The 25,008-nt window shown below is 44.5% G+C and overlaps 1 protein-coding gene across 1 annotated transcript in view; it reads left to right on the top strand.

Moving 5' to 3' along the window:
• Nucleotides 1–12,165: 12,165 nt before the first annotated feature.
• RICTOR (RPTOR independent companion of MTOR complex 2) overlaps nucleotides 12,166–25,008 on the top strand; it is a 194,734-nt gene continuing 181,891 nt past the window's right edge. The window contains exons 1-2 of the mRNA XM_075067463.1: nucleotides 12,166–12,239; nucleotides 12,345–12,392. Coding sequence (XP_074923564.1) covers nucleotides 12,191–12,239; nucleotides 12,345–12,392 — 97 coding nt within the window. The 5' untranslated portion in view covers nucleotides 12,166–12,190. The remainder of the gene's footprint in view (nucleotides 12,240–12,344; nucleotides 12,393–25,008) is intronic.

Genomic DNA, 25,008 nt, shown 5'->3' with positions numbered 1-25,008 from the left:
TTGTCTAAGTCAGCCCCTTTCTTCAGGGCTGAGCAACGCTGTGCAGTTGCTTGGGGCTCCAGCCTTCTGCTATAGGGCGGGGTAACAAACACAAAGTTATCGAGGCTCAGGCCCTCTTGGCTCAGGGCTGAGCAAACAATAGTTCAGGCAGCTCAGGCCCTTTGGTGCAGGACCGAACAGTGGCACAGTTAAAGGGGGTCCAGCCCTTGGTTCGGGCGGGGCAGCAAACAACGTCACAGAGGCTCAGACCCTCTTGGTTCATGGCTGAGTAGGCAACCACTCGGCTTAATGGCCTCCTCAGGCCGGGGAGAGAGGGAACGCAGGCCCACCCACTCCACTGCGTTCCAGCCCGGGGGCCTAGGAGCAGTTATCACCGCTAACGGTCAATGGGGTTCCTGACCGCAACACACTGACATGGGTTCAGGTATACTTGCAGCCGGATTGGAGTTGGCTGCCCCCGGGCTACTTCCAATCTCCCCCTCTAGGTCTACCTGATCTGTGGCGTCAGCCCCTGGGAAGTCCAGTAGCATGGGCCCCTCCCGGCCGGGGCTGGGCAGTAGGTCCGGCAGTACCTCTGGGAAGTCCAGCCAGGCCTGCTCCGGGGGTTCCTCAGGGTAACAGCAGGGACGGGGTGGCTCCGGCAGCTCCTCCTCGTAGCGGGTGCAGGGAAGCTCCAGCAGCTCCTCGTAGTCAGGGCAACGGCCCTGGGCCTCAGCAGCTTCCCAGTCACGAGCACCCTCTGGCAGGTCTGCTCCCAATGGCAGCTAGGCTTCAACTGAGTGCTGACGGCTGGCTTTTATAGTTCCGAGTCGCCTCCTAACCCTCTGAGGGGCGGGCTCACTGCTCTGTGGCCCCGCCCCCTTAGGTGTCTGACGGGGCTCGACCCTCCCTGGGGAGGAGGGGAGCCCCACCGCCTTGCTACAGGAGCAAATGTTGCACCCTGTGCCATGTCCAGTGAAAAAAGCTGAGTATCAAGGAGTGCTGAGAGAAAAGGAATTCTCCTTCCAACTCAGTGGTTTTGGAGCCATTTATCTGCTTTTACTACAGGTTATGGATTGTACAGTAGCAACTGATTCTCTGTGCATTCCTGAACAGGGAGGGTTATTTTTCAATCCATATATCTGCAACTCCTTTGGCTACTCCCCACACTATATTAATAAACCACATCTCTATGGGGAGTGCTCTTGCACAACCTTTCTCACCACCAATCCCATAGAGCTGAGTGCTTTTAGGGCCTTTGGTGGAGGTGAGGCAAATTTACTCTCAGGAGCTATAGTTTTCAGTCCGTTTGCACATTTGAGTACTGTGTCTGTTCATCTTCAGATGGATATATTTGTAATCAAAGAGGTACAAGCTTTACAAAAATTGTAAATGAAAATTTAGATTCTGAAGGAGCTGCTCAGGCCACGAGAAGGGGGTGTGGTCTTACTATAGTAACCTAATCCAACCCCTAACACACGTACATCATAGCTCCAACTCATACCACAAAACTCTGCCTTACAAGAAAATCATTAAAATTAGGAAATGCCCAAATTAAGCTTGTCTGTGCAACTTTTAATTCTGCCCTCTTGTGGATATGTGTCTTATTGTCTTTAATTGTGCATTACATGACATACTATTTTTTTCCCACAGAATCCCTGCCTCATCAGTGCATAAAGTGAAACTAAGAGAACTGTTCAATCCTCCTCATTCAATTAGTGACCCCTGACTTATTTACCACACACTTTCCAAACCTTGCACTGAATACAGAATTATTTATTTCCTCTGGGTTTCTCTATGGCTCTCATCATCATAAAATCTGAGATACTCATGAATATTAATGAATTTATCTTCACAATTCTCTTGGTAGATAGGAAAATATTATAATCCCTATTTCTGAGATGAGGAAAGGAGGTATAGACGGAGGAAGGCCAAGATTGTCAAAAGTGTCCAAATGACTTCAATGTAAATATAAGATAATCACATGCTTAAACTTTTCACTGAATTGCGGTTAGTTTTATGCATACCAGTAGCACAGCATATCTGTTTATGCTTGGGTGGCTGCAGCCTTATAAAACAATTTATTTAAACAAAATCTTAGAATTTATAGGATATTGTAGAATGCAACAAAAAATAGGGGAGAATCCTAAAATTGTATTATCTACATTTTCCGGGCCCTGATATCAACATAGGGTTTGTTTGTTTTTTGGGGATTTTGCTGCTGTTTGAATAGGACATTTACAATGTTCCTTAGATAAAGCAGCAGCCTGAGAGCAGCAGTATTGCCAACTTGGTAAGCACGAGCATTATGAGGCAATAAAAAAAACCAAAACCCTCAACCTGGCTTTTTTTTTCTAATTCTTTTTTGGCCTGACTTCTGATTTTTAAAACTCTTAGCAGGAAAATTCCTTGCTTCTGCCATTTGTATGCATGCATTTTAGGTGGGAACTGTTTCCAAAATATGCACACACAAACTGAGAGTCCTGTCTCCTTTTCTTCCTGACTGATGGAAGGGCCACATTCCCTAGCTCCCTGTTCTGCCAGCTCTCCAAACACCACTTTGGACACTCTCCCCAGCTCGCTCTTCTATTTTGGACACTATTTCCAAGTCTTTTGCAGTCTCCTGTCTCTGTGTTGATTTGAAGAGGTGCTGTCTCTTTGGCATCTTACTCCTTTCCCTGCCAGGGGCGCTGCCCCATGCTGTAGGCTTCTCTGTCCTATTCTTCTCCCTGTCTCTATCCTTTGCTCTCCTAATTTCTATCACTATTAATTATTCCACTCTCCTCTGATTCTTTGACCATGATGCTCTGTCCCCTGCTCTTCTGCTTTTTTGTCCCTGGCTCACCTGCTCCTGTGTCCCTGACCCCTGCACATTCATATTTTTTATGGCTGTGCTGTTTAAAGACTCTTTTTGTGCAAGATTCTTAACTCAGTGGGTGACAGCAGCAGATGCTCAGTGATTCAGCAATCACTAAAGAGGACTATGATTCTAGTATTTTGAGTTTCATTCCACTTATCCACCAGAATCTGAAATTAGGCCAAATGCACTTTCCTTCTCTCACTATCAGCCAGGGAACTTCCTTCAGGGTTCAAACAGGGAGGCTACAAGGCAGGGATCGGCAACCTTTCAGAAGTGGTGTGCCGAGTCTTCATTTATTCACTCTAATTTCAGGTTTTGCGAGCCAGTAATACATTTTAAAATTTTTAGAAGATCTCTTTCTGTAAGTCTATACATATAACTACACTATTGTTGTATGTAAAGTAAATAAGGTTTTTAAAATGTTTAAGAAACTTCATTTAAAATTAAATTAAAATGTAGAGCCCCCCAGACCAGTGGCCAGGACCTGGGCAGTGTGACCACTATGGAAAATCAGCTCATGTGTCGCCTTCGGCACGCGTGCCATAGGTTGCCTACCTCTACTATAAGATATAAGGTGTAAGAAAGCCATAACCACATGTCTCACTGGGGCCAGCTGAAAAACAATAAAAAGTATCAGGTGTTTTCTTTTGCATCCCATTACTTTTTTCTACCCCTTTCATTACTAGAGTGGATGGTCACAATAAGCCATTTTGTACTGACTGTATGAAGGTAGCTGGCTCTCATGTTGTCTGATGAGTCCAGTAAGCATACTCAGGGAGTTCATCCATTTCCATACAGTTATATGAATATAAAAGAATATTGATATAAATATGTTGTTAGCATTTTGCCAGTCACTACCCAAGCACATAATCAACGGCTTCTGCAGTTGACACTACAACTTTCAGAAAAATAGACTCAAAATTTAAAAGAAAATTGTCTCTGCAGTCACAAAAGTTTTGAATCAGGTGATTTCCAGTTTGGGTCAGTGAAGAGCCTCATTTATATACATCCTCCTCTCTGTGGCAACACTTTAAATCTCAAGCCATATAATAGTTTTGTTTCTTAAAGTCTTTTGCCTCAGAGCAAATTTCCATTATTAATATGTCAACCATAGGCAGACTCAATATCTGCAGCTTTTCAGAGCTTATGTGGTGCAGAATGCCATGAATAACTTTACATAAATGGACCGGTAAATGCAGGAATGCATTAAGCAATAGTTAACCAAACCACACAGTAAGTTAGCAAGACCTGTTGTATCACTTGAAAAGCTTTAAGCTGTCAGAGTTTTTACATTTTATACTGCATGGTTATGTGCATTTTTTAAATTATTTTTCTCCATAACTAGACAGTAAAAGAATACTTATATTTTACCTGGCTGCAATCAGTAAGGACTGTATATTGTTCCTATTTTAAAGAATGACAGACTTTGAAAGTGCTGCCTTATCATCTTATCACTGGATATCACATCCAATTAAGTCATGCTGTTTTGCTGAATCTGAGGCATGTCTCTTTGAAAGGGGTTTAAACTAAACAAACAAAAAAGCGCCAATCTTATTCTGGAATAAGAGTGTCCACATGGAGCATTACTCCTGTATAACGATAGCAGTTTAACTATATTGGTATAATTATACTTGTTTAACAGCTAAAGCTTTCTCATGTGCACGAGCCCTCAGATCAATGTCATCATTTTTTCTTCTGCATTACTTGTTAAACAAGAGCAGAGCAGGCAGTACAAAAGGATCCAAGTAGTGCTGATCCCAGTCCTGAGAAGGCTGCTCTTTCCAGGGCATGAGTTTCAGAAGTCACTGGATTGAGAAGCAGACTCATTCTGCAGCATGCTTCTGTGGAGACCTGGCAAATATCCAAGTGGAAGTTAAAGCTACTGTACTTTTCATCATTTACTTTTTTTGTAATAATTGACGCTTAAAAATAAAACCTCAACCTTTTTTTTTATGTTGCAAACATTGATTTACCCCTTGTCTTCGATGGAGCGGAAATAAATATGGCTCCCATTGGTTATGACATTGCTTTGTGTGTCAGCATCATAGGCAATTTCTGTTTTTGTTAGCAGAGTGATGGGTTTTCTGGTTTTGTTAGCAGAGTGGAGTTCACTGGTTAAACTGTGTTCCCTCTGCTGTCTGACTGACTTGTTCCGCAACAACAAAGCAAAACATTATCCGACAGTTAAAAGTTACTCTTTTGTAACTAGCCCTATTTTTTGGGAGAATAGTAGTGGAGTTCTTTTTAACATAAGTGAGTGAGTGCCTGTATGACATTGGTAATGGGATTAATAGTTTATAATTTGTAGCTCACAGGTTCAAACAGGGGTGCTGGAACAATATTTAAAATGGGAGTGCTGAAAGCAAAAACCCTGTATTTGGTTGTTACCAACCCCCAGCACCCCAAGTTTCAGCAAACCTAAGTTCAAATACAGACCAGAGATAAGTAGTGACTAAATGCCATTACATGGAATTTTAGTGGCCTGTGTGAAATGAATTAATCCTGATACATTTCCTAGTGAACACAATTCCATATCATGAAACCATTATCACAACTGCACTCTTTTTTGCCATTTTCAGAAAGGCCCAGGATTGGCTGGATATGGAAATAGAAATTACAATATTTGGCAAGTGAGGAAGTTATGTGCAGTATTATTTATAAATAGCATATATCCCTCAGGTTACCTGTTTGATATTAACATGCCTGTAAGCCACCAGTTAAATCAAAGGAGGCTATAAAGGGGGAACCAAATAGAACTAGGGCTGTCAATTAATCGCAGTTAACTCATGTGATTAACTTAAAATAATTACCGCACTGTTAAACAATAGAACACTAATTGAAATTTATTAAATATTTTGGATGTTTTTCTACATTTTCAAATATATTGATTTCTTTTACAACGCAGAATACAAAGTGCTCACTTTATATTATTATTTTTATTACAAAGATTTACATTGTAAAATGATAAAAAAAGTATTTTTCAATTCACCTCATACAAGTACTGTAGTGCAAATATTTATAATCAAAAATATACACTTTGATTTCAGTTACAACACAGAATACAAAGTGTACAGTGCTCACTTTATTTTTTATTACAAAGATTTACATTGTAAAATGATAAAAAAAGTATTTTTCAATTCACCTCATACAAAGTACTGTAGAGCAATCTCTTTACAGTACAAGAATAACTTACAAATATAGATTTTTTTGTTACATAAGTGTACTCAAAAACAAAACAAGGTAAAACTTTACAGCCTACAAGTCCACTCAGTCCTATTTCTTATTCAGCTAATCGCTAAGACAAACAAGTTTGTTTACATTTATGGGAGATAATGCTGCCCGCTTCTTATTAACAATGTCACCTGAAAGTGAGAACAGGCATTCGCATGGCACTTTTGTAGCCAGCATTGCAAGGTATTTATGTGCCTGATATGGTAAACATTTGTAGGCCCCTCCATGCGTCGGCCATCATTCCAGAGGTCATGCTTCCATACTGATGATGCTCGTTAAAAAAAATATGTTAATTAAATTTGCGACTGAACTCTTTGGGGGAGAGTTCTCCTGCTGTATGTCTCCTGCTCTGTTTTACCCACATTCTGCCATATATTTCATGTTATAGCAGATAATGACCAAGCACATGTTCGTTTTAAGAACACTTTCACAAAATGCAAAGAAGGTACCAATGTGAGATTTCTAAAAATAGGTACAGCACTCTCGACTCAAGATTTAAGAATCGGAAGTGTTATCCAAAATCTGAGTGTGACAAGGTGTGAACCATGCTTTCAGAAGTCTTAAAAGAGCAACACTCAGATATGGAAACTACAGAACCAAAACCTACCTTCTGCTGGTGGCCAGGGCTCCCCAGATGATTCAGGGGGCTTGGGGTCTTCGACAGCGAGGGGTCCCTGCTGCCGAATTGCTGCTGAAGACCCAGCACTTCGGCGGCGGGTCCCAGGGTGGAAAGATCCCCCGCCGTGGGTCTTCGGGGCACTTCGGCGGCGAGTCCTGGAGCGGAAGGATACCCTGCCACAGAATTGCCACCGAAGACTCGGCACTTTGGTGGCAGGTCCAGGGACAGAAGGACCCCCTGCTGCCAAACTGCTGCCAAAGACCCGGAGTGGAAGAGGCTCCAGGGGCCTGGGCCTCACGAGAGTTTTCCAGGGCCCCCGGAGTGAGTGAAGGCTTCTGCTCCAGGGGCTCCAAAAAAACTCTCATGGGGGCGCCTGCAGGGCCTGGGGCAAATTGCCCCACTTGCCCCCCCTCCCCCCTGCGTGGGCGGCCCTGCTGGTGGCATCTGACTCCGAAAATCCATATTCTGCTGGTGGCATCGGACTCAAATGATGAAAATGAACATGCGTCAGTTCGCTCTGCTTTGGATTGTTATCAAGCAGAACCCATCGTCAGCATGGATGCATGTCCTCTGGAATGATGGTTGAAGCCTGAAGGGACATATGAATCTTTAGCACATCTTGTGACGCCGGCAACAAAAGGTGCTGTGTGAACGTCTTTTCTCACTTTCAGGTGACATTGTAAACAAGAAGCAGGCAATCTCCTCCAAATTGTAACTAAACTTGTTAGTCTGAGTGATTGACTGAAGTAGGACTGCGTGGACATGTAGGCTCTGAAGTTTTACATTGTTTTATTTTTGAATGCATTTATTTTTTATACTTAATTCTACATTTGTAAGTTCAACTTTCAAGATAAAGAGATTGCACTACAGTACTTGTATTAGGTGAATTGAAAAATACTATTTTTTTTGTTTTTTACAGTGCAAATATTTGTAATAAAAAATAAATATAAAGTGAACACTGTACACTTTGTATTCTGTGTTGTAATTGAAACAAACATTTGAAAATGTAAAAACATCCACAAATATTTAAATAAATAATATTCTATTATTGTTTAACAGAGTGATTAATCGCAATTAATTTTTTTAATTACTTGACAGCCCTAACAAGAACCAAAACAATAGCAAAGATAAAGCTCCTTGAAGAAACAAAGGCAGGGTGAACTAAGGAGGAATATCCCCTGTTTGGCTCCATCCAGGCTAGAGTGGATTACCCCCTTTCTCAGACTGAACCTAGGATTAAAGATATAAAAAAAAAACTATGTGTGTGGGCCTTTTATTGGTTTTACCCTTTGCTCTATGTGTTTTATAGCTCTGAGGAGTGAATAAATAATGCGTTGTTTTGAAGATGCCATTTCTGTGTAACTGCAAAGTTATACTGTCACAGGCTTCTGGAGGAAAACAGGTGCTAAAATCAAGTTTGGCCTATGTTGTTAATATGGTTGGAAACCAAGGGGCTGCAGCCAAGAGAGACAGTTTAAGAGTTGTACTGTATCATTTTATCTATAGTGAGGTGTTGTAATGCAGTTCTCTCAGAGGTGCACTCAAGATGGACTAAGAGTCTAAGGTGCAATTGATACTGTAACCCTGACACCTTCTCTCACATTTACAGGCTAAAGTGTGAGGTACATTGACAAAGCTGTATGAATAAGTGAGAACTACATTGCCCCAGTTCTATGGATAGATTAGACTTTGATATCCAGAGCTTTCAATCCCATGGTTTACAGAATAATTAAGTTAATTTTTAAAAGTTAACAAAGAAGATGGAAGTCCGTTTTAATGGTATAGGCGTATTTTTTTCTATCAAACATGCTTGCCAGAATCCCTGTAAAGACAGGACGGTTTTCATGTCAGTGCTCAGCTTACAAGGAAAAGGATTTTTTTTTTTTTTTAAAGATCTGCTAGTCCAGCAAGCTTAGCTTGGCTGTGAGAGTTGTTCTGAGGTTCTTCCTATCCAATACCATTACAATAAAGGTACTGAAAGTTAAATTAGGCCTTCAGTTACATCTGTGCTGTTTGTTGCCTTCAGTTGATTTGCAGAGGTGTGTAACTGACTGAAATTTAGTAAATAATTCTGTTGATGATGTATTAGTAGAATACAACCTGTAGCTCATTTAATTTTTGCTGTGTTGGCTCTGCAAACAGTAATCAAAACCCATTTTAGTCACTAAAGTTAGAAGGAGGAGATGCCAGTACTGGTTCAAGATCTGATTAAAAATACAGAAAGGATGATGATCTACTGAGTAAAAAGGTGCCATTTTTATACAGACACTTTTCAGAGTAAAACTGCACTTTGAGAAGTGCAGAGCTTCCCTGAAGAGACTCATGCTGTTATTTTAAATGTGTGTATTCATAGTTTAATGTCATGGCTTGTGTGCTAAATCTTGTAAACTCTTCTGTATAATAAACAGCTATTTTTCACAAATGGGTGGATTTAAAAGTCAAATGTTTAAAATACAGAACATATTTTTTACTAGATTATAATGTTAAAGTAAGTGAAATTGTGGATGTAAACTGCTTGACATTATTCTTTTAATAATTGCATTAACTTGCTATATTCCCTGCAAAAGTGGTAGAAGAATCACTTACAAATGTAGTTTATAGCTTGGGCCCACATAATTTATATATGAAATTAAATTAAATCTTTCCAGGCCCTATGGGCCCCACCCAAAGCCTACTGAAATCCATGTGAGCATTCATTGACTTCAATAAGCTTTGGATCAGGGTCTACTGTTGGATGAGATTAGTCAATTAAAATAATAAAAATTCACAGGAACAAGTCATGTCCACTGATAGAGATTGATGTATTCTGGACATTTAGATAAATCTTAAGTGTCTTTGGTATGGACACCAAGGCTCTGTTGAATCATTGGCAGACACTGCCTGGGGTAGATGAGATTGCTTGAGTGATTTCATTCTTCTCTGTATGATCTCAAAGGGAGGTATTGGAACGTTGTCTGTTGACCCATGAGCTCTCTATTTTAGAGTTTTCCAAAGTTGCATTGTCACCAGGGCAAATTATGAAAAGTTTTGTGTGGCAATACTATTGCTATGCACCTTGTCTACTTTTTGTTAAACCAGGATGATAGCCTCTTCTGATTTCTAGGTGTACAGTAGGAAAAAGGGCTAGGATGAAAGGAAGCACAGTGAGAGGGTGGATAGTGACTCTCCTGCTATTGAAGGAGTATAGTCATAATTTGCCAAAGTTCAAAATACAGGATGCCTCTAGCCTTCCAACTGTCCCGGGATGCCAGGTAGACTTCAGAGAGAGGAAAATGACTGGTAATCTGCTTAGTTAGTAGTATCAGCTGAAGGGCACAAAGTTGTTATTGTAATTCATGGGTTCTCAAACTGGGGGTCGTGACCCCTTAGGGGGTCGTGAGGTGATTACATGGGGGCTCATGAGTTGTCAACATCCACCCCAAACCCTGCTTTGCCTCCAGCATTTATAATGGTGTTAAATGTATTAAAAAGTGTTTTTAATTTATAAAGGGGAGTCACACTTAGAGGCTTGCTATGTGAAAGGGGTCACCAGTAAAAAAGTTTGTCAGCCCCTGTCCTAACTTCTTATTTGCTTGCAGATGCAATTCAAGGTATTCACCTTGATCTATACAGAGCCACGATTTTCTATCCTGGCTGTGCGGCTTTCTTCCCATTAGTGATTACAGCAATTAAGATCATTTGAGACCAGGGTTGCCAATCCTCCAGGATTGTCCTAGAGTCTCCAGGAATTAAATATTAATCTTTAATTAAAGTTCATGTCATGTGATGAAACCTCCAGGAATACATCCAACCAAAACTGGCAACCCTACTTGTAACATTCGACGTAACAGAGACTGAAATATCAGGACATTGGTGTTTTTACTTATAGAGCCATCTAATGAAAACTTGCTTCATCTGTGGTCCTTCAGAAGCAGAGATTCCTGACCTTCAGCACATGCTGTAAAGCACTTCTGCTTATTTAGGCTTTTGCCTGAATACGGCAGGCATGAGGGTACAGAAGGTGTGGAGTTTTTGTGAGGGGAGTCAAAAAAGCAATGTCACTTGAGACATCCAAGCAACATCTTTAGATGTGGTGGCTGAAGTTATGTAGGAAGTCAGCTTCCAGCACTGCAAGCTGTCCTAGAAATGAAGGCATTTTGCCACATATTCCACAAAGGTACAGAATTAGATTGAAGGCAGCACAACAGGGTAATGGGTTTCAGAGTGGTAGCCGTGTAAGTCTGTATCAGCAAAAACAATGAGGAGTCCTTGTGGCATCTTAGAGACTAATTTATTTGGGCATAAGCTTTCAGCGGCTAGAGCCCACTTCATCTTGATTTATCTCATTAGACTGACCTCACACTTGGCAAAGCAACCCCCATCCTTTCATGTATTTATACCTGCTTCTACATTTTTCACTTCATGCATCTGATGAAGTGGGCTCTAGCCCAGAAAAGCTTATGCCCAAATAAATTTGTTAGTCTGTAAGGTGCCACAAGAACTCCTCATTGTTTTTACAGCAGGGTAAGTTGACAGGGGCAGTCTGGAGTTTTCCAAACTGCTTCTTTGTATCTGCCATTTTGGGCCTTTTTCATAAACACTTTCATTTTCACCACTTAGCAGGTCAGAGGTAAAGCTGCCTGAGAAGTCTGTTGAAGTTACAAGGCTGCAAAAGTATTTTAAATGGCAGCAATCCAGTCTAGTGACTTGTTGGCAACACTGACTTTTACCAATTGTTGTGATTTTTGTTGTGAGTCTGGGGACATTAGGTGTTTTTAAAGCCCCAGCTACTAGAATTCAGTGAGAATTCCAGCTCCCAATTTAAAAAAAGAAAAAAAGCCTCCAGCCCTCATTCTTGCAGAGGAGCATGAACATGTGTTTCAAGTGTACACAGTAGACAGATCACACCAGAAAGCACTTAATCCCCCCCCCCATTTATATTAAAAAAAAACTCCTCACGTTTTTAAGCCAAATCTCAGGATTTTTGAATGCTGGGGGTTTGCAATATTGTGAATGACTGAAGTGGCTGGAGAGCGATGGGGAGCAGACAGCACACAAAAGTTGGGAGCGAGCGAGGCGCTACAAAGAGGCCCCCAACCCTGCTGGCAAAGCTGTGGGGCCCGGTAACCCCACACCACTGAAGGCGGCTGCCCTCACGGGTAAATGATGCCAATGCGCAGAGGATGAAGAGACCCCCCCCCCCACGCCCCGGTGGCAAAGGGGGGCAGCGGATGGAAAAGCTCCCTAGCCGGGGCGTGGAGGGGAGGGTACCCTGACTGCCTCCTCTCTAAAGACGGAGGAGTCCGGCCAGGGCCCTCGCCGAGCTCCACTCTGGCGCGCCGGGGTCATTCACCGGCGCCAGGCCTCGCCGCCCACCACGCACCCCGCTCCTCGCGCTCCACCGCCACGCGTTGCCGCGCCCCCTCGCGACAGGCCGGCAGGGGCCGCGGGAGTCGGCGGCGGCTCGGTCTCCTCGCGAGAGACGGCGAGGTTTCCGGTGTTGTGACTGCGGGGCCGTAAACATGGCGGTGAGCCTCCGTGCCCGCTCGCTGAGGCACCTCCGCATCCGAGGTAAGGAGCCCGGCTAGGCCCGGCGGGAGGCGCCGCTGCTGCTCCTCCGGCCCCATCGCTCCCTCCCCGCCCAGGCTAACGGGCTCTCCGCTTCTCCCCCCACAGGTCGGAATGACAGCGGCGAGGAGAACGTCCCGCTTGATCTCAGCCGAGGTAAGTGGGGTCGGGGGCTCCCCGCGCCGGGGGCGGGTTGGGCCAGGCCCTGGGGAGGCCGGGCTGGGGGCTCGCCCGTGCCCTAGGAGTCCAGCTCCATCCGTCACCTATGGTAGGGGGTGAAACCCTGCCTCCAAGGCGGGGCCAGGGGAGAGGGGCTTGGGCCGGGGCAGGCATGTCCCACCCCTCCCCTGGGCGAGGGGCTTGGGTGCGTCTCAGGGGTCCGCCAAAGCCATGGGAGGTGACGGCTCTGTGGGAAGGAGGGGCCTTGCCATAGTGATGTCGTCCCAGGTGAGAGCGGAGCTCCGGCTAGTCCGCTGGCCGGGTTGCTACCGAAGGTGATTATGGACTATCCGGGGGAGGGGGGCGCTGGACGTCTAGTCAGGGGATCAGTTCGTGCTTCGGGGTGTAACCAAACTGCAGTAACCTAGGGATGCTATTTTCAGCCTTACAGTCTGGACGGCTGTTGCAGTGAAGGGGTGGGGTCTGGGGTGGGGGTAATGCTAGGTATGTAGAGTTCTCCCCCATCTCTGTTTTTGTCTGAGGGGCGGGGGGGACCCGATGTGTTGTTGGTAGGTGTATGTTTACCTCCTTCTTCTGTAGTTGTTTTTTAGAGACCTTTCTTCAGGGTCACTATTTACTGGCTGCATATGGGGCTGTTTACATCTTTTGGGATTTGGATAGTTCTGTTAATTTAGCCAGCACTCTGAACTCTAGTTGCCTTTCCAGAGGTTCCCTCGTTACTCCCTCCAGCCCAAATCTCACCCTAAATCAACCTACAGATCTACCTCATTTTGGCAGTGTTGTATATCAAGTTGTGCTTGGAATCACTTCAGCATTTTCTAATGAATGATTTTGTGGCTGTGATAGATCTCTTCCCCTATGTACCTGGTTTGTTCTAGTATAATCAGTTGCAGTGCTTAAGACAAGGGCTGTCAATTATAGTTAACTCAAGTGATTAATGCAAAACAAACTAACTAGATTAAAAAAATCATGATTAATCACAGTTTTAATCACACTGTTAAACAATAATAGAATACCAATTTAAATGTATTGTAAGTATTTTTGGAATTTTGTTTTACATTTTCAAATATGTTGATTTCAGTTACAACACAGAACACAAAGTGAACTGTGCTCACTTTATTTTTATTTTTTATTACAAATATTTGCATTGTAAAAATGAGAGAGTATTTTTCAATTCACCTTATACAAGTACTGTAGTTCAATCTCCTCTTTATCGTGAAAATGCAATTTACAAATTAGAATTTTTTTAATTTTTATTTTTACATAACTGCAGTCAAAAACAAAATAATAAAAAACTTTGGAGCCTACAACTCCACTCAGTCCTGCTACTTGTTCAGCCAATTACTAAGACAAACAAGTTTGTTTACATTTATGGGAGATAATGCTGCCAGCTTTTTATTTACAACATCACCTGAAAGTGAGAACAGGCGTTCTCTTGGCACGGTTGTAGCTGGCGTTGCAGGGTAATTATGTGCCAGATATGCTGAACACTTTTATGCCCCTTCATGCTTCTACATGAAGATTTTCTTTTCTGAGATGTAAATATTTGTAATAAAAAATAATTAGGGCTGTCAATTGCAGTTTCGCATGTGATTAACTCAGAACACATTAATTAATGTGTTTTTTTTAGCTAGCATTAATCACACACCAGGGCGCTGTGCTCAGGGGGTGCTGCTGTGTGCCTCTGGGGCATGGGTGCCCATACTCCTACTGGCCTGCTCTACTGCTGTTTTTGCCTCTTCTTCCCCTGTGCTCCATGGAGCCATCCCTGGCCAAGCTGCTCCAGACCGGGAGCCTGCTTCCTGTGTGTTGCGCAGAGCTGGGGAGGGGGCCCCACCCATTTTCCCAGTCACTGCTGAGCTGGGGTCAAGGAACAGGGGGAACCTGTCTGCTGCTGGTTCAGGAGTGAGTGCTGCCAATAGCAGCTGCTGCTGGCTGAAAAAGCATTTGGGCTCCTGAATACTCAACTTAAAGAGACAGTGTCTCTCCCCCCCTCCCCCAAATATTTAAATAAATGGTATTAGATTATTATAAAACAGTGCTGTTATAATTGTGATTAATCACGAGATTAAAAATATTGTCATGATTAATCACAGTTAATTTTTTGTCTCATTTGACAGTCCTACTTAAGACATATTTATTCTGGACTTCCTGTCACCATGTTATAGCTTAAAAAAAAATTCATCTCATAATTACTGTGTGTGTTAATTTGTTTCAGAGGTTACTGACTAGCTCTTAATAAACATACATTCTTTTCTGTGGTAAAATATTACGATGCTACAAAGACACTTACTACATATTAATACTCCTGAAAGCATTGTGTGCCAAAAAATTAAAAATTCTGCGCACAATATTTTAAAATTCTTCAAGTTTTATTTGTCTGTTAATAAATGCAGAGGCTCCAGCATGGCACTGGGGAGCACAGGCCACTGGCTGCACAAAGGTGGAAGATCACCCTGCAGCTGACCCCTGCCCCGGACTCAGCATCACCACTGTACCTGACCCTGACACAACACAAGGCTTGGTCCTACCCCAGAAATGTGCTGGGGCCCTGTTCCTCTGTGCCAGGCTGTCAAGGTTTTTTCCCCACTCTGAACTTCAGGGTACAGATGTGGAGGACCTGCATGGACCCTTCTAAGCTTAATTATTAGCTTAGATTTGGTAACACTGCCACCACCCAGAATTTCAGTGTCTGGGGCACTTTCTGCGCCCCCAAAACTTCCCCTCCCTGAGTTGCCTTGAGAGGCTTCACCACTTCCCTGGTGAACATAGATCCAAACCCCTTGGATCTTAAAACAAGGAGGAATTAACCATCCCCCTTCCTTTTCCCCCACCAGTCCCTGGTGAGTACAGACCCAATCCCCTTGGATCTTAAAACAAAGAAAAATCAATCAGATTCTTAAACAAGAAAGCTTTTAATTAAAGAAAGAAAGACAAAAGACATCTCTGTAAAATCAGGATGGAAAATGCTTCACAGGGTAATCAGATTCCTATAGACCAGAGGGACCTCCGGCCCCTAGCCTTAGGTTCAAAGTTACAGCAAACAGAGGTAAAAATCCTTCCAGCAAAAAGAAACATTTACACGTTTAGAAAACAAACATAAGACTAACACGCCTTGCCTGGCTAATTACTTACAAGTTTGAATCATGAGACTGATTCAGAAAGATTCGGAGAGCCTGGATTGATGTCCCATCCCTCTCAGTCCCAAGAGCGAACAACAAAACAAAAAGCACAAACAAAGACTTCCCACCACCAAGATTTGAAAGTATCTTGTCCCCTTATTGGTCCTCTGGTCAGGTGTCAGCCAGGTTTACTGAGCTTCTTAACCCTTTACAGGTAAAAGAGACATTAACCCTTAACTATCTGTTTATGACACAGGCACACTACGCGTGGGGCAGGCAGGCTCAAACAGTCAGGATACAAGTGTGGAGGGGCTCAGTGTGGGGGGATCTGGGTGTGGGGTGAGAGGATTCTTTGTGAGACAGTTTGGCTACATGCAGCTCTGGGGGGGAGTCTAGGTATGTGGGGGATCTGGATGCAGAGAGGCTCGTTGGGGGAGTTCCAGGTGCAGGGGCAATGGGACTCTGCAGGGGGTTTCAGGTGAAAGTGGTTGGGGCTCAGTGGAGGGAGCTGGGTGTGGGGGATATCAGCAGGGAGGAGTGGGGCTTGGTGGGGTGGCGGTCTAGGTGAAGCTAATTGGGGATCAATGGTGTGGGTCAGGATGTGTGGACTCAGGGTGGTACAGGGGAGTAGGACTTGGTAGGGCTCTGAATGCAGGTAGCTCAGTAAGGGGTGGTCTAGGTGCAGGAGTGGGTGTTCTGGAGGCAGGGCTTCTGGGTGCAGGGGGCTCCAGATGCTGGGGTTGAGGCCAGTGAAGTGAGGTTTGGGTATGGAGGGCTGGGGGGTTCTGAGTGTATGAGGTGAGGCTTGGCGAGGGTGTCTGGTTATGAGAGGTCTGGATGCAGGGGGGTTGGGTGGGTAGGGGAGCAGCTCCCTGTACAGTGACCCCTCCCCCTGCAGCTGAGGAGTGATGGGGGCAGGAAGCAGGGGAGGGTGCTGAGGTTCCTGGGGGTGGGTCTGTTACAGCCCCACTCCTTGCAGAAGAGGAAGTCTTGTCCTCTCCTGCTGTCTCCGGCCCAGCTGCGAGTAGCAGTTGATCCCAGCTCAAGGTAGGAGCCACTGGCTGGGGCATCCACAGCATTGCTGTGATTTACCTCTCTGCCGGCTGCTCTGGGTGCCTGAAATGATGTACCTGGGCAGATAGGAAGTGGTGTGTGACTGCTCTTGCATCTTCCCTGCCAGAAAGTCATTTTTGTGCAGAGGAAGCAAAGAAATCTGCGGAGGACATGAATTCTGCACACACGCAGTGGTGCAAATTTCCCCCAGGAGTAACGTTAATAAGCCATGCGCTAGGCAAATACAAAACCACTGCCTAGCTAACATATTGTTAAACTTGCATTGTTGAGGACTGGTGTATATGTTTAACTTTTTGGGGGGGTTTTCTCTGACTCTGTTGGAAAACAAGTTGTCCTGTTGGCAGCATTGATATTTCCCCCCCCAAGTTTAAAGGCAGAAATGTTCTTATCTAAAGTTCTTGATCTGTGGAAGAGAATGAGAGTTGCATTTTGTATATATACCTGGTTGCATTGAGTTGATGCCTGTAATATAAGAGTTTTGCTTCAGAAGATCTTAACTTTGATGCTGTGTATAGATGCATGTTCACAAGGAGGTAGCGTGGTAGGGAAGTGATGGAAGCAGAGTGTCAAAATGGACTGCACTATAATGGAAATAAGATACTGGTTTGAAAAATATTTCAGGAATTATAGCAACAGCTGTAAGATTTTCCATTTCATGTGTAATTGTATCAGAGAAACAGAGTAGGTCCAGGTTTACAGAGTAATTAAAAGAAGGGTAATTTTTGGTATGAGTCCTGCTTTGAGCAGTTAATAATAAAACAGTTCTACTTACCTTTAGGCTGGAACTTGACATACCATGTCTCAGGCCATACATAACTTACATACAAAATAAAATGTCACCAAGATCAATTATTTTTTTAGTTCTGGAAAAACAAAGTTTCTGATACTTTTTTGCACCTAATAAAAAACGTGGTTTTGTGGTACACTTCTACCTCGATATAACGCTGTTCTTACCACATTTTAGGTGAAACCGTGTTGTATTGAACTTGCTTTGATCCACTGGAGTGCGCAGCCCTGCCTCCCCGGAGCATTGCTTTACCATGTTACATCCAAATTCATGTTATATCGGGTGGCGTTATATCGAGGTAGCGGTATATTTTGTTTTTAACGCTGACTACCACACACATAATGTAGATTGTTAATGTGGTGCTCTTAAAACTGAACTGGTTGAGTTCTGTAAACAAAATGAGCCCCTTCATTTCCAGTGCTGCAAACACATTAATGATCGGTACTGATGAAGTCAGTGGGGCTGCTTGTGTATAAAGTGAAACACTTGCATGGTTGCTTCATATGGCCAGTAACTCTGTGACTTTGTACATTCAGATTTCACATGTTGTACATGCAGTTAATAGAGAGCATACAAAATCTAATTGATTTCAGCAGAAATCTAATTGATGTCAGTACATTTTATCTTAATACCTCTGTTAATCCTTGTATACATTTTGTTTGCAGTGCGTTACTAAAAACCCAGTATGAATTTACCATTGGCTGAGGATGTGAAACAACTTGGCAAAAAGTTAATATAACATATTTAAGGGAACTGTAGTAACAGAATTTTAACTAATTCATTCATATTGACTAGTAAGACTCACAGACATGATCCAAGTCAGTTAGCAATCCTATTTGACAATGAGCTGAGGCCACCACTTCCTATTCTGGGTCATTGGAACAGTGAGGACTTCTGTCTGTGTGTGCAACTGAATATCTGATACTAATATAATGGAGGGGAAAGGCCTTTTCTGTAGGTGTTTCGGTTCTGTGATTGCAGCTTCTTGTGAGACCACTGTGAAAACCATTCTGTGCTCCTTGTCAAAGATGTTTTCTTGCACTAAAAATGCAACAGTATTTGACTCTTCTGTAGGTCCTTGATAGAATCATAGAAATGTAGGGCTGAAAGGAATCTTGAAAGGTTATCTAGTCCAGCCCGTGAGGCAGGACCAAGTGTATCTAGATCATCCATGCCTAACCTGTTCTTAAACCTTCAGTGATGGTAATTCCACAACCTCCCTTGGAAACTTATTCCCAGTGATTATCTATCCTTATAGCTAGAAAGTTTTTCCTAATATTTACCCTGAGTCTCCCTTTCTGTAAACTATTTTGATCAATTCTTGTACTACCTTCAGAGGATGTGGAGAACAGGTGATCACTGCTCTCTTTATGACAGCCCTTAACGTGTTTGAAGACTCTTACCAGGTGTCCCCTCTGTCTCCTTTTCTTAAAACTATAAATGCTCAATTTTTTAACTTGTTCTCATAGATTGAGTTTCTAAACCTCTTATCATATTTGTTGTTCTTCTCTGGACTCTCTCCAGTTTGTCCATAGCTTTGCTTAAGTGAACACTTGATATAGTACTCCGCCTGAGGCCTTCCCCGTGCCAGATAGAGAGGGAAAATTACATCTAGAGTGTCTTAGATGTGCAACTCCTATTAATGCACTCCAGAATGTTAGCCTTTTTTGCAACTGCATCACATTGTTGCCTTATAGTCAATTTGTGATCTACTATAACCTCCAGATCTTACTACCAGGCTTAGTGTGTTGGATGTTTGTTTGTTCTAAAAGTGTCTCATCCTCAACCTCCTCCTGATTTGGTGGTCTGTAGTAGATTGCTACCATGATTTCATCCCTATGTTTCCCCTTTTATCTTTACCCAGAGACTTTTTCAGCTGATCTGCTTCTCACTTCCTTCTGGATCTCAGAACATTAGTATGATGTACTATAGGCACTGACTTTGTGGCTGCTCTGGGGTTGGAGCACCCACGGGGGAAAAATGCTGGGTGCTCAGCACCCATTGGCAGCCCCCTCATCAGCACCCCTCCTACCCCCCAGTATTTTCCACCCCTCTGCAGACTCCATTGATCAGCGCCTCCCCCTCTCTCCCGACACCTTCCACCCACCACAAATTAGCTGTTTTGTGGCATGCAGGAGGCTTTGGGAGGGAGGAGTGAGGGCATGGAGTACTGGGGGAGGGGTGGAATGGGGCGGGAAGAGGTGGGGCAAGCCTTGGAGGAAGGGGTGGGCTGGGGGTGAGGCTTGGGCAGAGCCAGGGGTCAAGTACTCCCCGGCACAATGAAGAGTTGGTGCCTGTGTGATGTAGCATGCAACATCTCTTCCCTCTTCCCCCCTGCCTTTCCTTCATGAACAAGTTATATCCCTCTATACCAATAATTCCAGACATGAGATTTAACCCACCAAGTCTCAGTGGTGTCATAAGCTAAATTATGAATTATGTACTAATACTTCCTGTTTGTTCCCCATACTGCTTGTGTTTGTATATAAACATCTAAGAAATTGACAGACTTTCTCCACCATTTTCACCCTGGTTCCTGTGACTGTATTGTAATTTTCCATTCCCTCCAACATCTCTACCTGACCTTCTGACCTCTACCTCCTTTTTACTTAAGCAGGTCTACGCTAGAAAATCAGGTCAGTACAACTATGTCACTCAGAGGTGTGAAAAATCCACATGCTCAGTGAAGCAGTTAAACCGTCCTAACCCTCAGAGTAGCTTCTCAGGAAGAAGGATTACCTATGCCAATGGGAGAACCTCTCCTGTCATTGTAGGCAGTATCTTCACTGAACCACTGCAGTGGCGCAGCCGTGCTGCTGCAGCAGTTTGTGTAGACAAGCCCATAGTTTAAAGCCCTCCTTGCTAGGTTGGCAAGTTGGTGACCAGAGATGCTCTTCCATTTTGTCAGGTGAACTCCATCTCTTCCCAGCAGTCCTCTTCCCTGGAACAATATCCCATGGTCAAGGAAGCCAAAGTCCGCCCATCAACACCATCTGCGCAACCAGGCATTCATCTCTAGGATGTATGTGTCCCAGCAGGGGCCCTTACCTTCATCCAGGAGGATGGCTGAGAATACCACCTGCACCCCTGTCTCCTTCACCTTTGCTCCCAGATCCTTGGAGTCGCTACAGATCTGCTCAGGATTATACCTGGCAGTGTCATTAATGTCCACATGGATGAGCAGTGTAGGGTAGTAGTCAGTGAGACAGATGAGCCTCTGCAACCTTTCTATGATGTCTTAAATGCAGATTCCAGACAGGCAGAACCCTGGGCCATCAGATCAGCAGATGGATGTCTCTGTCCTCAGAAGAGTCACATGTCACCATCACCCTATATCTCCTTCTGGGTATAGTGACTGTGAGTCTCCCAGCCTTAGGCGAAGGTGGCTTCTCTTCCTCAGCCATTAGGGTCTGATTCTCTCCTGTTGCCAATACAGCATACCAGTTCTTGACCTGAATGAGATCTTAGGTGGGGGATGGAGCACTATCTACTGCCCGAGATGGCCAGCGGCCAGTCGCCCCCAGTAGAGCAGCTAGTTCTCAGCAGCTAGTTCTCCTTCCTTCTCTGATGCTGCTATAGTCTTCTTTAGTTGGCTATCATCCACCAACCTGGGCATTTCTGTATTCATTCTATCGATGTAGCTCCCAGATGCGACATAGATGACCCACGTCCTCCTGTAGCCCTTGTACCTGCTTCCTGAGCAATTCCACCAACAGATGCCTCTCATGCTGGATGGTTCCCCCTGCCTAACTTTTCTTGGCAGGGACATGCAGCTGCATTCTGTGCAAGTTAAGACCAGGACCTGGGTAGAAGCCCCCAGGGTCAGAATACCTTGTTTGGCTAGGACCCCCACGTGTGCAGGCTGAGGAAGAGCTAGCAGTGATGCTGACTATATACCATTTTCCTCCCAGTCTGAGTTCTTCCTTGTAGAGTACTTGCAAGTTAAGGGAGGAGGGGGGTGTGGAAATCCTTGACTTATTCAGCTGGCTAATTCCCTTAGGGCAGTGGTCTCCAAACTTTTTTGATCGTGCACCCCATCAGTAAAAAAATTTTGAGCCCGCACGCCTTGCCGTTCCGGCTCTACCATTTTTGCCAAAGCAAAAAAAAAACAAAAAACGCTGCTCGGCCTCCTGCCTGCACTGCTGAAGCGCAAAAAAACAAACAAAACCCCCACTCCTCCTGCCGTGTACCCCCAAGGATCCTCTTGCGCACCCCACTTTAGAGACCACTGCTTTAGGGTATGTCTACATAAAGATAAAAGACGTGATGCATGGTCACGGTTGGTCTGGCTCAGTTGATTTGAGCTTGCAAGGCTCTTGCTGAGGGGCTGAAAAATTGCTACATAGATGTTTGGGTTCAGACTGGAGCCCAAGCTCTGAGACCTTGCAAGGGTGGAAGGTTCCTGGAGCTCATGGTCCAGTCTAAGCCTGAATGTCTACATAGTGATTTTTTTTTTTTTTTTTTTTTTTCCCAGCCCCTGAGCTCCGGGTCAGGCATAGCTGTGCTGCAGGCTTTTATCCCTGTGTGGACATAACCTGTCTCTCACAGCTGCTTTCATCTTACTAACCAGTAGGGTACTAGCCAGTAGGGTACGGAGCAGCGAATCAAAGGGCTTTTCTACATTTACAGCTCTGCATCAGCACCGATGTAACATTTAGGAAGACACTACCTACACGGATGGGAGAACTTCTCCCGTTGGAATAGGTACTCCACCTCCCCAAGAGGCAGTAGCTATGTCGACGAGAGAAGCCTCCTGTCTTCATAGTATTGTCTACACTGGGGGTTAGGTTGGCATATCTGTGTTGCTATGGGGTGTGGATTTTCCACACTTCTGAAGGAAATAGTTATACCAAAGTTTGTAGTGTAGACCAGGACTGAGCCTGGGTCTGAAGATTCAGGATCACATTATGGTATAACAGCTGTGTAAATATTGCAGCTCAGGCTCTGAAACCCTCCTCCATCCCCAGGCGTCAGAGTCTGAGTTCCAGCCTGAGCCACAACATCTGCACAGCTGTTTTTAGTGTTATAGTGCTATCCTGAGCCTGTAGACTAGGGCTATGAGGCTTGCTGCTGTGGGTTTTAAAATGCAGTGTAGCTATATCCTGGGAACCTGAATACTTTTTTTAAAGCCTGAGTCCCACCCCCAGCTGGAATGGGTGAGTTGCCTCCTCTAACTCAGCTGCCTTCAATCACTGACCTGTTCAGAAAATCTGCACTATTTTCACTTCAGAGCCGTGCTAGAAATCGGGTGCTAATTCATATGAGGCCGTGTGTACACCACAGCTTCTGCAGCTCCAGCACCATAGCATAGATACGTCTTATAATCAATGGAAGGAGTTTTCCCATCAGTGTCGTTAATCCACCACTCTAAGAGGTGGTAACTAGGTTGACTGAAGAATTCTTCTGTTGACCTTGCCGTGTCTACAGTGACTAGGTCGTCCTAACTACAGAGCTCATGATGTGAAAAATTTCACAGCTCTGAGCAGCGTAGCTAGGTAGATATAATTTTTAAGTGTAGAGCAGATCTAACTGCTAGGCACCTTACCACAGGTAGTCACCATCCAAGCTTCGATTTCAAACTCAGTAAACCAGCCCAGAATCCTTCCAAATTTGATGGCAAGCTCCCAGCACAGAAGTATGATCCTTTTTGTTCACCAAACTTAATAGCAGTAAGACAGAAGGCACACACTAGCACTTACGTTGGCATAACTTATGTCACTCGGATATGAAAAGCCACCCCTCTTGTAATGTAAGTTACACCGACCTGAACGCTATGTCAGTGGGAGAACTCCCAAAGACATAGCTACTGCTGCTATGAAACTGCAACATCTACTCAGGACACTCCCTACACTAACACCGGAACAAATCAACATACCCTTAGAGCCCCAACCAGGGTTATTCTATCTACTACCCAAGATCCACAAACCTGGAAATCCTGGACGCCCTATCATCTCGGGCATTGGCACTCTCACTGAAGGACTGTCTGGATATGTGGACTCTCTACTCAGACCCTATGCCATCAGCACAGCACGTCCCCGCGTCTGCGTGACACCACTATTTCCTGAAGGGGAAAACTACAATGCATTAGTGAGCCTTCCAGAAAACACCGATCTACCAACCATGGTCGTAGAGCGCTCTTTCACAGACGAAACATGATCCAACACACAGATGGAATGCAAGGCTTCGGAAACAGTATCCTGAAGTGATGCCATGGCTAGGGCTATGAGGCTTCGTGCTGACTGGAGTAGTCGTTTTTTTAATAATGCAGTGTAGCTATATCTGGGAGCGCTGAATTTTTTTTTTAAAGCCTCGTCCCACCCGCCGGCTGCAATGGGATGAGCGCCTACTCTCTGACTCAACTGCTTCATCACTGACTGTTCAGAAAATTCTGCCACGTATTTGTCCACTTCAGAGCCGTGCTAGAAATCGGGGTGCTAATTCATATGAGGCCGTGTGTACACCACAGCTTCTGCAGCTAACTGGCTGCGAGCTCTGTGTCTTTATCCTACACACACTATTTCAAATTTGATGAGCAGTATATATTCTCCAGATCAGTGGCACCGCTATGGGCACCCAAATGCCCCAATATGCCAATATTTATTGGCTGACCTGAACAGCGCTTCCTCAGCTCTCGTTCCACTCACGCCCCTTCTCTACCTGTGCTAACATTGATGACATCTTCATGCATCTGGACCCATGGGAAGGAGACTCTGGAAATCCACCATGATTTCAACAGCTTCTCACCCTACCATCAACCTCAGTCTGGACCCAATCTACATTGGGAGGTCCCACTCTAGACACACGATGCAATAAGGTGATGTCACATTAACACCACCTCTATACCGAAAACCTACCGACCTCTGTGCCACCTTCATGCCTCCAGCTTCATCCCGGGCACACACATGATCCATTGTCTACAGCCAAGCACTGAGTACAACCACATCTGCTCTAACCCCTCAGACAAGAGACCAACACCTACAAAATCTCCACAAGGACAGCATTCGTCAAAACTACAATACCCGCACAGGGAAAATATAGGAAACAGATCGAACAGAGGCCAGACATGTACCCCAGAGCCTTCCTACTTGCAAGACAAACCCAAGAAAGAACCAACAGACTCCACTGCCATCACATACAGTCCCCAGCTAAAACCCCTCCAACGCATATCAGAGGATCTACAACCCATCCTGGACAACGATCCCACACTTTCACAGGCCTTGTGGGCAGGCCAGTCCTCGCCCACAGACAACCTGCAAACTTGAAACATAATTGTCACCAGTAACTGCAACACGCACCATAGTAACGCTAGAAACCAATCCATGCAACAAACCTCGATGCAACTCTGCCCACATCTACACCAGCGACACCATCACAGAAGCGCTAACGAAGTCAGCATACCATCAACCGTTTCATTCACCTGCACGTCCCCAATGTATATATGCCATCATATGCCAGCAATGCCCCTCTGCTATGTACATCGCCAAACTGGAACAGTCTCTACGAAAAGGATAAACGGACAGCTAATCAGATATTGGAATGGCAATATACAAAACCTGTAGGAAGAACATTCAACCTCCCTGGCCACACTATATGCAAACCTTAAGGTGGC

Source organism: Chelonoidis abingdonii, chromosome 6 (assembly GCF_003597395.2).
Source record: "Chelonoidis abingdonii isolate Lonesome George chromosome 6, CheloAbing_2.0, whole genome shotgun sequence".
In the NCBI taxonomy this organism is placed as follows: Eukaryota; Metazoa; Chordata; order Testudines; family Testudinidae; genus Chelonoidis; species Chelonoidis abingdonii.
The sequence above is the reverse complement of the archived record's forward strand: the minus strand, read 5'-3'. Positions and strand labels throughout refer to the sequence as shown.